General features: G+C 38.7%; 1 protein-coding gene across 1 annotated transcript; it reads right to left on the bottom strand.

The window, feature by feature from the left end:
- Positions 1-4,838: 4,838 nt before the first annotated feature.
- On the bottom strand, positions 4,839-10,229 carry TDRD15 (tudor domain containing 15). The gene has a single exon (XM_009905573.2). It carries the CDS (start codon positions 10,215-10,217, stop codon positions 4,839-4,841), a length of 5,379 nt encoding a protein of 1,792 aa, XP_009903875.2. The 5' UTR covers positions 10,218-10,229.
- Between the last annotated feature and the right edge of the window lie 5,389 nt (positions 10,230-15,618).

Below are 15,618 nucleotides of genomic sequence, written 5' to 3'. Positions count from 1 at the left end.
GTTTGCTCAAAAATGGTCCCTAATTAACTCTTCCTAATCCATCCTCAAATAAGAAAGTGTCAGTTTTCAGTAGAAACAAAACAAAACACCAGCATTAACTTTTTTACCAATACATTAAATTATTTCTGAAAAAAACTAACAGCATGAATTACAGTGCATGGACTCAAGGTAATGAAATCCTAGAGCAAGCATTATACAGAATTGTACTGTCCAGGTTCAAACTTATTGAAAACACCTTGTTCAGCAGCTGCTGTACCTGTAGGTACCTGCAATTACTAGATGCCTCCCTGTCTGATTTCCTGATTCCTCAGGCACCAGGAACTGTGCTCCTGAGCACACCCTGAGCTGCTTCAGTCTCAATACATCAGTGCTTATCTCTCACATAAACCCACTTTGAATCCAAGTGCAGGCTTTTATCAGCCCACATCTTTTAGGGGGTATGAATCCAAAAAAGCAGATGTTCTTAGTTTCTAGCCCTTAGGGGTCCCCAGTTATGAAAAGGCTACTCTGAGAGACTATATAAATCATGGGGCAATGTTACTAGCTTTTTTGGGTTTGTTTATGAGTTGCCAGAGAAAACAACAGCAAATACTTACTACTAAACAGGTTAATGGTTAAGTCATTCACCTAGAAAATGAGAGATGTTTACAACTTGAGAAAGTAAAAAAAAATTCCTGCCATCACCAAGCTGCAACAGCACAAGGAACCTTTTCAGTCCCTCCTCTTGAAACTGTTCTACTGTGGATGAAACAGTGGACAGGTCACTGAAGCAAGATTTTAGAACACATATCCTAATCCCTCTTGTTCTGTACCCTAACAATTAGGCTGCAAAATTGTACTATTTCCTCGTTTGCACAAGGAATCCCAAGTGCCTTACTGCACTGTTGCATGGCCTTGGAAAGAAGGGGAACTGTTTTCTCAAAATGCCATACAGCCTGTACATGCTTTCCCTGGGTTGTGGCTGTGGTTTAGTAGAAACTTTTTCCTGGAACTCCTAAAAGCTGAGCAAGTGATTTAAAGAGTGTACAGTGTATGAAAAAATCAGCATTATGTTCTGAAGTGGTGGATTTGTTTTATGAATTAACTACAGCTATTTCTAAATCCCACATTGAAGGCAAGACAATTCCCCTTACAATCTACAGGAAGCCATGACATTCACCACTGGAAAGCCAGTGATTGTATGTGTCCCAAGTCCTTTGCTGGATCTAGTGCCATACGTTTTGTAGGGAATTACTTCTCTTTAAATCAGGCACACAAAGTTTCAGCCAGCTTCCCAGTCTGACTGTCAGAGCAAACTTACAGCCCACACTACAGCACAAGGCAGATGTTTTAGCATAAGCTCTAAATGTCTCATAAGTCTGAAGGTAAAAATGTCTAAACCATAAACAGTGAGTACAGGTACCCTTCTTTAGTCAACTTATGTAGCAGGTATGTTCTCGCATCCACTCACTCACAGCCCGGTAGCTCCTCATAAAATTAGAAGCCTCATTTGCCTCATGCTCTTATGTGCTTTATCCTTTAAAACACAAAAGGAGGATACACTCTTTTATGAAGTACACTGGTGTATTCAACCCAAGTGAAGAAAATGCAAAGCTAATTCTCTATTTCAGACCAAGACTGTTTGGGTGGGTTGTTTTTTTCCTCTTATTTCTGTTTTCTTTTCTTTTAGGTCTGTGCTTTAATGCCAGACATATCAGTCATGTGATTGCTCTTGATGAAGGTGTCCTGCAGAAAAGGACTCAAGATTAATGAGGGAAAATAAGAGGTGCAAAATGCAGGGAACATGATTAGATGACAAAAGTCTGCTCCCAAAGTTGTTTAATCAGGAGATGTTTCACATAAAAATGTTTAACAATTCCTTGGAGGAGAAATTGGAGCATAGGTTTCCTCATGCCCAAGAAACTGACTTGACCCCTGTGGCTAGAAAAAGAAACGTATCACAGCTCTTTAATACTTTTTGTACAGTAAAACAGCTTCAAGGGGACAAGTAGCAATCTTATACCTTGAAGGTGGGAAATGAGTGAGAGATGAAGGCCTGAACCCTTGGAGGCAGAAGGGGGAATACTGGCTTAATGCAAAAACTAAGTGAAATTCCACATTATATGGAATGTCAGATCACAGATCAGTGGCTCCATGGCTTAAAAGAAAATGAACATAATTAAATAGCTTGATCCTGTATCATGTGCTAAGTTCAAACTCCTAAGAAATCAGGGTGATTAAATGATAAAGAATTAATCAGAATCAAAGTCTGTCAAATAAGAGTCTTCTCTCTTAACACCTTAGTATTCATTTAAAGTACAAAAAAAATTCACAGAACTAAGTCTATTTATAGTTCAGTGACACCCAGCTGAATTCCTAATGTTCAAACTCAATGAAAATTATTCTGCAGTCACAGTTTTAATTCCTCCAATATGCAGACCTAGGTGTGATAATCCTAGAAACATTCTTATTAAATCGAGAGGAATCAAGAAAGCTATCCCTAAAGTCAGTTCAGAGCTGAATATTTGCATGATTTTTTTTTCCACAGTGTTAATGGTATTTTAAAAATATACAATTCTGGAAGATAAAAAGAAAAAAATCCGTGAATTTCAAATGTAACTAACTAATAGATGTTTACTAAGCATTAATGGGAATGTACATTTCTGAGTGCTTTTGAATACTTAATCTGCAAATATAGTATCTACTGCCACCAAACTTCTGCTTACATGAGGCCTGTCCTAAAACAGTATCCTCAAACATCGTCTGCTACTCTGCTTATTCTGACGTTTCATCTTTTCTCAGAACAAAAGCAGAAAGACCATCACTTAAAGGAAATTAAGGGGTAAGTACCCTGCAAACACCTGCCAGGAGCCATGCCTGGTGCGCAAAGCCACCAGGTGTCAGTGCAGCTCAAACAATGCCTCAGAAGCAAGCGAAGCTTGTTCCTGCGAGCTTCTCAGCTTTTAAAAGCAGCATCTGATTATGTTTCCACTCTCACCATTTATGCTCCCTTCCAAGTAATTCTGCAAAGTCGTGATTTGTGGGAGCCACTGAACTCAATTATTGTTTTTTTTTGCTTATTTCAGTTCTGATATTTAAATACATCTCAAACTTGGGGCAGAAGATGACAATTTTAGAAATGCCTCTTTTGGCTGAGCTGCTTGATAGCTTCCCCTGCATCTGAGGAAGATATGCAGGACCTTTTCATGGTGAGAAACCCCAACTCATACGTGGTCTTCTAACTGCTGTTTGCTAAAGTGATGGGGAGACAAAGTAGAAAACTATGAAATGCCCATATTGCAAGCTGTTTTCCTGTATCTCTAATACAGGTGCATGTGTGTGTGTCTAAAGACCTCAGATCACAATGTTTAAAACTTCAAGTCAAAATGAGTGAGATTTGGTTAGTATTCAAAATACTTGAAAATAAACTCCAATTCTTGTTTTTACTGAGAACTGGAGTTCTGAAATTTATTGCTATTTTGTACTTTGTCCAGCCAGTGCTTCTGATCTGTGGTATTAGTTAGCAATGGTGGCAAAATTCTGATTTAGGATAGACTAGAGAAAGAACAGACTGTATTCCCTTCTGAAGGAGCAGCAAAAGAGAGTTTCTTGACTTTTAAATACAGAAGCCATTAATCTTTTGTGGGGGTTAGAAAGCAGGCAAATCATCTTGTGCAGCACTGGCACTGTTAGGCAGAAGTCTTGAAATACTACACCCTGGTTAGAGCCTATCACATCCAAGCTGTTACTGTTCCTTGATCAGGAACAGTTACAAGGCATGTCCAGAAGTTACCATGGCTAGTGACATTAACTTATTTTCCCATAACTTGAGTCTCATGCCTTACTGCAATTGTTGCTGGTTTTAATCTTTCCTTATTGCATCAACTAGCTTGTTGGCAGAGTTGCTCTTTCATCACTATGTCAGGTGGACCCTGTCTCTGCCCAGCAGTTCTCAATTCTCAAAAGAAGGTTCCTGCTGTCATAGAAGCAAAATACCTGATGATAAGATCAGCTGTGTAACCAGGTATTAGTGCACAGGACCAAAGTGCTCCTCTTTTAGTCTCTTCTCTCCCATCATCAGGACTGTCACCTGGATCACCAGATACAAGCAAAAGGTCCTGGAAGACAATGAAGGCTTTTGGTGGGAACTGGGATGGTGGTGAAAATTATTTAGGATTATAGAAACCTTCAAAATATTCAGAATTACTTTGGCAAGTTACAAAAGATAAGCATTTTATTGTTCATAACAAAAAGGCAGATTACTGAATACATCAGCATACATGGGAACATCTTTCATTCCAAACAGATGCAACTGGTTCTCTATAAAGTAACTGATGACACAGTATAAACAAATTCAGAAATACACTTTGGAAATACAAGCAAGTGAAACCTACTAGTTTCCAATGAACTTTTACCAAATCAAACTGTTCAGAACTATGTTTGCCAAAAAATAAATACAACCCCTCACACTAAATTTCCACATCCTAAATCACCATTTTTTTCAACCAGATTACACTGCTTCTGGTAGGAGATTCACTCTAAGTCACTTTTAATTTTCTTATTAGCACAATGCTGAAAGAAACCAACTTCTTCACAATATTGTCCATCTTTTGCAACTTTTCTTACAGTGCTGTATGAAATCAGATGCTTTATTACTGATGTTCCAGAAGCCACTTTACCAGACTTAGTTGAAACTTTATCACAGATAGTACTATGCTTCAGATACTGTTTCACTTCTTTTTTTCCTGTCACTAAAATGACAGAGGCATCAAGAAAGAGTTTCTGTCACAATTATAATCTGGTTCACAAAGGGAAGGACTGAAACTATAATTTGGACACTTAGCCTGCAAATCGGGTTTTTATGATTTCATTCTGAAAGGTGGAATGAGACAGCACCTAATTTTAGGGCAGACTGCATGGCCAGCAGCAATTAAATCATGAGCTACATTGTACTCCTCATACAGAACATCCACCTCTAATTTCATTCCAGGGCCACAGTGTTTAAAATGAATTATCAGACCTGGTTTACTAAGAAGCCTGTGAAACAGCACCTTAGCTTCATTGCTCCAGCATTCCCCTGTAGCAGGAACTATACCATGTAAAGAGCAAGGGTGTGCTAAGTGTGGTAAATAAGACAGACTGTCTGGAATAACTTTAAGTTTATGGATATCAGAATAAGGGATACTCTTCAGAAAGCCATAATCAATAAATTTAAGAACAACAGACTGACTTGTTACTTCACTAATTTCTGCCCTGTTCCACTCTGCTTCCAGTCCAAATTTGATCAAGCAGCTAGTACCGGGAGATACAAGGTCTTTTGGCAAAGTTGGCAAGTTGTCAGGAAGGTCAGAGAGCAGCAAAGACAAGTTTTGCATTACATTAAATAAGATTTCAAACTGGATGCAAAAGTTTGAAGGATCAGTAACTGCAGTTGGAAACCCAGGATGCCTTCTGTCATTGTGCAGTAGCATCCACACAATTGAATTTATCTTGAATGATGGATTAAACTCCTTGCAGTCTGTATTACTGGATTTTTCTGGTCCAATAGTCTGAAAGTCACTTAAGAGCTGATTCAAATACTCCTGAAGCAGAATTTCTTCTATTAAAATATCTACTTCCCAGATATGAGAGGATTTCAAGTATCTCAAAAACAAGATCCTTATTTCAAAATTCTGGAGTGCATTCACCATATGAACAAACTGAATTTTCTTCAGATTTTTAAACCAAACCCATCTGCAAAACACAGCTTGTTTAGGAATATTTTTTATCTCATTGCTGAGCATCTTTGCATTCTTTAAGCACACCATCTCACAGTTTCCATAATCCACTAAAAAAACTAGCATTAACTTCTCCCTGATAAATGTCTTCAGGACTTTTGTTCGGTACCACTTCAAGTCCATTTCGGATTTTGTCATGCATTCCAACCCTTCTTTGATGTCATCCACTCTAAGACAATCACTTCTTTGTGCTTCTTCAATAAGTGTCACATTTAACTCCTGTAGTATCTGCAAATTCCGATGTAACTGTATATGAAATTCTCCACTTTCTGAAATACTGGTTACTTTTGCTCCTTCTACCTGTCCAGAATTTATATCCTGAGGAAACCCATTTAAGGGCATTTTGGAGGTAGTTTTCATCCCAGTAAGATCTGTTTTACTCCAACCACCCAACACACTCCTAGACTTCCTAACTTGGGGATTATCATTTTTAACCAGAATTTGTTTGGGCCTATTTTTCCGATTATGCATTGGTGTGTTTTGCCACCTTGTCCTGCCTTTTTTCTGCAGGTCATCAGATACAGACTTTCCAGCACAATATATATCTATTTCCCATTGTTCTATATGTTGCTGTAAGAACTTGCCAGTCACTGTCTTGTTACTCATTTTCCTTCCAATTACTTCCTTTGATTTCAAAGCAGGATGACGGAGTGAGTGAGAATCAGGCTTTCCAACTGGAGATTCCTCTCTGTGCCCCAGTAGAACATTGACAGTATTTCTAAAACATGGTTCTTCACTGTTCTGTAAAGTAAGTAGTTTTGAGAACCCACAACACAAATTTTGTGTACTAAGTGCAGTTTGCTTTTCACCTCCAAAGTTCTGCTCAAAATTTGTCTCACAATACTTACACACTTGGGATTTCACTTCAGTTTTCAACTGGACTACTTCAGCTACCTTCAATTCAACTACTTTACTAAGTTCTTTGTCATCTTTCATGTGACATATCACTCCTTTGTTACTTGTAGTATGTTTTCCTGTATATTTCTTCAGTGGAAATTCTTCCAATATTTTTTCTTCAATTTTCTGACTTACACTGACCTGTCCATCATACAAGTCCACAACAAGCTGTCCATCTGATTCTTTGGATACAATTACAGCCTTCAGCAGTTTACCATGGAATGTTTTCTCAAACCATTTAGTAACTTTTGCTGGAATTTCTCTCTCTCTAAGACCTGACTGACAGCACTTAATAGCCTGCATGGGTGTGAATAGTAGGTCAGTGGCAATGTCAGGAATAGGTATCAACTGGTCGCTCTCTACCATACTCTTATTTCCAAAATCCACAAAGTTAGCACATAGATAGGATGTTGATTTCACAGGAAAAGCCAAAGCTCTATAGAAGAGACCATCTTCAAAATATCTGGCTATACATAACCGTGTACTGCTGGTATCATATTTTGAATTCTTTGACATTTCACTTATGGCATTAACCTTTTTCATCAAGGCCTCTATTGTTTTACTGTTTCGATTCAGCTGACAATAGAATTTTGACGGACTATATACGTGAGTTATATAAACCTCCTCTTCACTTCCAATTTTTATATTAAAAGATGAGTAGCAGAAACTGTCCAGAGAACCCAAAGATGCAAGGTTTCTCAGATCAACAGAACCAGACTGCGTGAGACCACATTCTTCAAGGAATTCCTCAGCTGTAACAGAGGGAGTCTGTAAGTCAACAATATAGCATAAACAGTTGGGGCTCACACGAACAACAGCATAAATGACGCAAGTCAGTGGTCCCCTGGAAGCGGAAATTAAGTCTTCAAAACGTCTACATGCTTCTTCAGACCACTGAAATGACTTAGTCCGTACATGTGCATTTTTAAGTCCACACCAAAATGCTTGACTTTCCAGAGTTAGGAAATCTGGAATAACAGCTTGAAGATCTGCGAGATAAACTCTTTCTCGATAACCATAGTCTACAAAAACCACATCAGCTTCATCTGTGGATACTTGCTGCATAACAGTTGCTCTGTACCACTTCCCATCTTTGGCATATTTAACAACACAGGCAACCTGTCCACTTTTATAAGGACTGGTATGCTCTTTATAGAAAGTCTGAATTTGTTCCATTAAGTCATTTAGCTCTGGCAGTTTGCTTTGCAACTGACATGAAAAATCTGCTGGAGAAACAAAGCGAGAACATACCACTTCAAGAACTGCTCCTGGTTTAAAAACAAACTCTTTGTAAAATAATTTTTCCTCAGGTACCAATTTATGCCTTGTAGAGATACTACCTTTGCCAAAACAAGACAGTACAACAGGTTCTTTCAGCACTGAAGACATGCTTAATGATTTTTGCTTCTGAAATACTTCTCCATTTCCAGGCATCTTATTTTTATGAACATTAGATCTGCTCTGTACATTTACTTCTTTTTTTTTGTATTTGTGGGTATTAAGATTTTGCCTTTTTTTCCCTAAGTTTAGAACAGAATCTGGTGTCTCTCCCAAGTATTCAGCATATCCAGCTTGAACCATACATTTAGCAAGATTCACTTGCTGTAAACCATCCCTATATAATACATCAACAATATGCTTGTCGTTTTCCTTTCCAATGACATGAAGTAGCAGAAGGTTCTTAAACACAATTTCTTTGAAGAAATCAATCGCCTTTTTAACCCACACATGATCAACAGGAAATATGTGAGCAAGCGTACAACACATAGCTAAAGCTGGTAAATGAGAAAACTCTGGAAGCAATGTTTTCACATCGTAACAGGGTACTCTATCTCTGTTTCCAAAATCCAAAAAATAAACAATAATGTTTACATGAAGCACTTCAATAACGACAGCTCGATAATAAAGCATATCTTTGCTATACCTGGCACAGCACAGAACTCCAGGTCTGGGGTTTTTAAGGACCATTTCATCAGCTCCACATTGGGTATACGTGTCTGCAATATTTCTCATCAAAGCTTGAAATTCATTCTGATACTCACACGTTTGAATGAAGAAGTCAGACGGATTTATGACATGTACCACAGAAGCAGTATAGCAAGAATTCACTCGCATTTCAGCTCTTTTGCAACAGTTTGACAAAGGAATATCCTGCTTAGGTAAGCGGTTTCCTACATGTTTATTTCCATTACAATTCTTAAGTGAACTGCACTGCTCAGGACAGGGTTTGCTTCTTTCAGCAATACTTGTGATTTTTGTGCCTGAAAGAGAGACACATGGTACAGCTACCTCATCCAGGTTTTTTGGATGTTCAGCTTTAATTTCAAGTTTTTGATTTTGCAGCGTAATGTAATACAAGTGCTTAACATCACTGAATATGTCAATACGGACACAGACACAAGTTTGTCTTATCAAAGCCTGTGTGAGTTCTTTCAGCTGAATTTTAATCACATTTTCATCTCGACTACTGAAGCAAGACAGTGAACATGGAAAGGAAGTCATCGGTAATGCCATGAACTCTGCTTTAAGTTTCTGAACACAACTAGATGGCACAACTTCACTACTGCCAAAATCCATGAACCAGACTTCCATATAATCAGAGAAAACTTTTTTTATCACTCCCCTGTGCCATTGTCCAGTCTGCCTTTTGGCAGCACACAGTAGCCCTAAATTATCAACAGATTTTTTATCTTTGGTATTGATAGCTTCATAGTACAAATGCATAGCTCCTGTCAAATCTTTCAGCTCTTTCTGCCATTTCTGAATCTGACAGTAAAATCTATTCTGGCTTATTTCAACAGTTATTTTTACATTTTCTTCACTGCCAACAGGTAGACGTGGAAAGAGATTATGTGGAACTAGCCAAAAATCTGTTGGTTTCTCAAAATTTCTGAAAGCAAGCAATCCTCTGACTGGATACTTCTGTTGCAACACCTGTGGCACTCTCTTACAAAGCATTTCTTGAGGAAATGCTCTTAACATATCTACAATAAGACAAAATGAATCTCCATCAATATGCTTTCCTAGCTTCAGTTCAACAATGTCACTAATGATCTTTGGCACTTCTAGAATAAACAGCTGGCATGACATAACAGTTTTCACATGACCTTTAATCTGTAATCCTACCAGAGATGAAAAGTAGTTAACAGCTTTTGGATCCCATTTTTCTCCAAGAGGAAGTATGCTTGCAAAAACACCCAGAACCACCTTTGGAGGCAGCTGAAAGAATTCATCACTAGCACAAGCAAGATGTGTTTCTTCAACAAGTAGTGCTTGTCCAGTATCTATAAGATAAACCTCATAGCCATTCTTGCTCTTTTCCAGAACTCTTCCTCTATGCCATGTTCCTTCTGCATCTTCCACCAAACAAGATTCACCAACGTAAACATTACCCCTGACTTTGAACACACGTTGTATTTCATTTTGTAGTATGTAATAGTCAAGTTCACATCCTGCCTTGTATTGACCCTGAAACACTATAACCAAAGATTCAGGATGGCATTCTACACCAGTTATCTTCAGATTTGTATTTACTCTGTTTGGTGAGAAAGTCAGAGAATCCATCCTGTCTGCAACGAAAAGAAGTAAGATCAGCCTAATAATTTTCCAAAGTTTTTGTGAACTAATTCCATACATAACATTTGTTCTCAAAATGCTGTAATAAACACAATTACACTTATCTAAAATGCATACCAAACATTGAACAATGTCTTATTTTACGCAAGTGGAATAACACCCCACAACTGTTTGTAAAGACACGTTCAGGTAATGTCGGGGGGCGGGGGGAGAGGGGGAGGGAACAAAACCACACAACAAACCACCTTTAGACTTGCTCTTGTGGCTACAGACTATTTTTATCACTTGACAATGATTCATTATCATAAAGCTATTCCCAGAGAAACACACATAACGAAAGAGATGACATGGGGAAGACAACAGATAGAAGGTAGACAAAAGACAAGAGGGTTAGACAAGCAGAGATGTTAAACAGGACAGGCTAAACAACCAGGAAGATAAATGTAACTCTTCTCAAACAAAAGAGTAGAAACCAATTGATGTAATTTATACAATCACTGCTCATCTCACAAAAGTTACTGGCATCCAGTAAATTTAACTGCAAATCTCTCCAAAGGCTATCCAATCCAGTGACTCATTGCACCAGACCTGGCGCTTACAAGGAGAGTTTACCTGCAGAGTTATTTCCAGTCTGTTTCTCTCCTTCTTTTTGCTATGAGAAAGACCAAGGACTTCCCCCTTAGTCATCCTGATTTTTCTGTGTACATCACTTCAGATCAGTGACATGTTATAGCTCTGTGTTTTACTGTTTACTTAACCTGTCTGTCTATACACTATAATGTGTAGATGTAGCACTCTGTTTTTTATAAGAACATATTATCTACCTCCAACATTCCTGTACTGCTCATCAGCTAATGATGCTGCTAGGTGCTTTGTATTGTCTCAAAACACATCAATTCTGACAGTTGAAGTATCTTCAAACCCTTCAGATACTTCTCTGACCTTCATCTATATTCTTGTGTTCAAGACCAGCTTCCAGTTTCATTCAGATTTGTCAATGGGTCTATGATTTCACATCTTTTAAAAAGGCTATGCATGCCCATAACTTAATCAAGCAATTCTATGAAATAAACTTCTGTTCTACCACAGCAATTAGAAACAGACAATATCTGTAAAATGCAAAGACAGCAGATATAAAGGATAGACTGGACAAAGCATATGCCTGATTTATGATTACAATTTCATAAACATGTAAATGTATAAAGCTAAAAGTGAAGTTTACAGCTGAAATTGAAAGTTATTAAAGCAAGATCTTCCTCAGCCTGCAAAAATAAAAATCTTCAACTGAAGTGGCATGATACATGCTCGTGATAAAAAAAACTGTGAAGCATTGAGCAGACAAATATTGATCCTGATTATTCCAGTTCCACAAAACAAACAGCAAAAAAAACCACCCTGCACTTAAACTGTAAAGCTTACCAGAACATCTCAGGAGGAGATGTTACACAAGAAAGAGGAAGGGTAGAGAATGAAGACTATGTGAGTTCTCAAAACCAAAACAAAGTCAAACAAAGAGCCCAAGCAACACCAAATGAAAACAAAACAAAACACCACCACCAAAAAAACCCACCAGCCACTCAAAAAAAACCCCCAAAATCTAAATAAAATCAATCTCAGAGCCCTGGTTGCAGAAACACATAAGAATCTGATGCACAATCTGTGCATCAACATTCACTCGCCTGTTCTCACAGCCCAAAATAACAGCATTACGCTGACAAAGCCACAACTGCACAATCTATTGAACAACCGGGTTTGCTTTTTACTCACCTATATACCAGTATAGGCGGATTCATTCACAACACACCTCAGCCCTCTTCTCAATAACTCAGCATCTCTACAAGGAAAAATGACAGAAAAAAAAAAATCATGAGGAAAGTATCTGTACATTAATTTCTTGTACCACTTCTCTACGTTCTTCTCCTGCACAACAAATACAGGCAGGAAGAGGTCCTCATATCCAGTTTAATCTTCATGCTACAATTAAAAAACCAAACCAGTATTACAAAACTGAAACCCTAACCTTAATGCCACAGTAAGCCCATTCGTTCTTCACTGCAACTCAAAACCCACAATGGTCAGAACACCACACCGGCAATCTACCACCTACTTTTAAGCAAGGGTGGTTACGGTTACACACCTGATTTTCGCTTGCAATGCTTCAGCCATCAAAATCTATACTCTTATGGTGAATTACTACTACACAAACAAACACTGCATAATAATAAATGCAACAAAAGGCAGGACACAAGTGACAGGTTTGTGCGCTGCTCTGCGAAGGAGCAGCTTTGACCCGGGCTGTCACACGCCCCAGGAGGCACTCGCCAGCGCGAAGGAGGGGGCGGTCCGCCGGGCTCCTCTCGGCAGGGCGCGGACCGCGGGCAGGTGAAATCTGAAAACGAAGCCTGCCACCGCTCAGCAGCACTAGCCAGCAGCTGCCTTACCGCTCACAGGCGTGAGAACCGTCACCGCCAGAGCACGATTATTTTACACTAGCCCAAGATCAACTAAAAAACACCGCCGCCGCAGCACCCTCCGCGCTCACAAAAAAAATGGCGTCGCGAAAAGCAGCTGTGACACGCGTGTGGAGAGCGCGCATGCGCTGCTGCACCGCCGGGGACTTACGGGGAGGACAGGGTTTAGGGTTTGATTGACAGGAACGCCGCGGCAGGGCCCAGTCAATCGACACACGCACCGATGATAGAGCAGGGCAGGGCGTTGCGGCGCCGCGGTTAGGGGTGGGGTCCTGCCGCTGCTGGTCAGTTTTCATTTTGGCGTTGTGCCCTTTTTTTGTTTGTTTGTTTTAAGGATTCGTTTGTTTGTCTGCTTTGGTTTTGTTGCCTTTTATAAATTTGTGCTTTGTATCTGGCTGTTATTTCTCAGATGGGCTCTGTATAAGAAAGGTGCCTCTGGGTCACTGAGTCTTCTCCAGCTATGAAAAGATGGTTTGCGAGCTCTGACTCATTCCCTCTTATCAGAGAAAAATTCTCCAGGGTGGGAGGAGAACATCTTAACACGGAGGAAGGAGATGCCTCACTTGCTTTTGCATGCAAGTCTTGAGTTTTCTGGGAGGATGGTCGTTGGGATTTTTTTAGGGAGAGGTGTTGGGCAATGTTTTGTGACGTTCTGGCTTTTTTTTTTTACAGCTAATATAATAACAATACAGAAAATAGATATGAAGTATAGTCAAACAAATACCAACTGATGCTACCTGTTACCAATTTAACTTTTTAGAATAAGTTCAGATGTGTCTCATGATTTCTAAGGATTTACTTTCTCATTTTTATGGTTGGAGTTACTGCATCATAGTTCTACTTTGCAAAATTAAAAAAAACCAACAAACTACTCTTGCAGTTCTTATAGATAGTGGTTGTCTCAAAACACAGCTAGGGTACTGAAATTTGGACAATGTATGTTTAAAGCAGTATCATAGCTACTTGAATTAACCCTAGAATTTACAGTTCTTAATTTAAATTTGCAGGCAAGCAGGAATATTTGCCTTGCTCAAGTGTTTTTTGTAAGAACTACTGAGAACAAAGATTGTACCAGTCTATCACCAATACACATTTAGCGTTACGTTTCTGGACCAAATGGCTAGTTTATTCTTGCATCTTTTAAGTTGGCCAACGTAAATCCACTACTAGCAAATCTGGAATACTGAATTTTGCCTGGTCTGAGTATTTTGTTAACAGAAAATAACAGTATACATACTCATTCTGAACTATGAAGTTGTTTACTTTTTTCCATAATGCAATGCAGTAATGTTTTCTGTGCTCCTTCTGTTCCCTAGTCTTCCCATTTTGTATTCAGACCATCTCCTCTTACCCCTGCCCAGATAACAGCAATATGCTTCAGGGTTTAGACATACCTGCTTTTCTTTAGGTAACTCCTTTGGACATACCTGCTTTTCTTTAGGTAACTCCTTCAGAAAGCCACAGAAGGAGTCTCAAGTACTTCTTAGAGATGATGCAGACTTCAGGAATATCATAAAACCAGTTAATAAAATAGATAACTGTTCTACTTCTTTTTTAAGAGGGACAGCATGTCATAACAAAGTACTTTGAAGTTGTCTCTTACATGGTTTGATTAGGTCATGGTATGCTGAAGTGGAGGAAGCAGAGGAACTTAGGCTCCGTGGCTTAGGTCAGTCCCTCTCAAGCTTGAATCTTGTGCACACCTGAAAATTCATAGGTGATGTGTGATTGAGACTCTGTCCTCTCTTGTCTGGTGCTGGTTGCCTGGGAGAAGAGATCAAAACTGGATATTTTTATTGCATGTAAACAAATTACTTTTCTAAAAGGCTCTACAGCATTCCATGTAATAGCATCTGTATTTGTCCTTTAAGAAAAATAGCTTTGACAGGGAAGTTGTAACTTGTACCTCGGTGTTACATACAAGTTAGTGGCAACAGCAGAAATACAGGACTTTTCAAAGTTCTAAAAATTTAAGAGTGAAAGCACCTCCACCTAAGATAAATCTCACAATAAATGGATTTTTTTTTCCAGTTTAGGAAAGCCCAGATTTATTGTTTAAACAATTACATTAGAAATAATCTTATCTTTCTATTAGATTTCACTGAAAAAACCTGTCTCCTCAGAACCTTTCACAATACAAGATCAGCATAATACCTTTGTTGGTTGGTTGGTTGGTTGGTTGGTTGGTTGGTTGGTTCTTTCCTGGTCAGTGAAAAAGTTTTGCTGGATTTTGTAGTAGTCAACAAACTCGAAAAACAAGCGGGAGTCAAACAAAACTTTTTGCACCTTTCGCTATTTTCTCCTGGAAAGTGTGTTCTCAATGTTCTTCGTTTGTACTTCTGTTAATTTGAGTGATCGCCACTAGGTGGCAGGAGCAACCACAAGTTTAGCTGGGCGCTTGAAAATGTGCTTCTGTTGCGCCTGTAGAAAGGATCACGGGAGCGGTAGTTCAGACTGACCTCTAGTGAATTATGAGAGTGCATGTGCTGTGGAGTTTCACTAAAACGATCATCACATTTATCACACTGTATGAAACCACTTCAAGTGTTTTCAGATAGGCTGAACTAACTCTTGAAGTATTTTCAATCTGTTAGCAGTATGTATTAATAAGCAGTTAAAATTTCATTTCAAATATTTTCCTAGATCACATGTCAATCTTACCACTGCTATCTTTTTCACAATTATGATGCTATCATCACTTATACTGTCATCACTTATGTGAAATTAGGCATTAGCTCCTCAGCTTACATATGAAAAAGCAGAGGGTAGAAACAGCTTTTAAAAAATACTCTTGACACTTGACAGTAGTTACTATTGCTTCTTAAAATACACAAATGCACATTGCACATTTTGGTGGCAATAAGTGTTAGAGAAGATATGCCCATTTGACAGGTGAGAGAATGAATCGATATTTGTTA

The sequence above is a fragment of the Dryobates pubescens genome, chromosome 3 (assembly GCF_014839835.1).
Source record: "Dryobates pubescens isolate bDryPub1 chromosome 3, bDryPub1.pri, whole genome shotgun sequence".
NCBI classification, from domain to species: domain Eukaryota; kingdom Metazoa; phylum Chordata; class Aves; order Piciformes; family Picidae; genus Dryobates; species Dryobates pubescens.
This window is presented reverse-complemented; position numbering and strand designations above follow the sequence as displayed.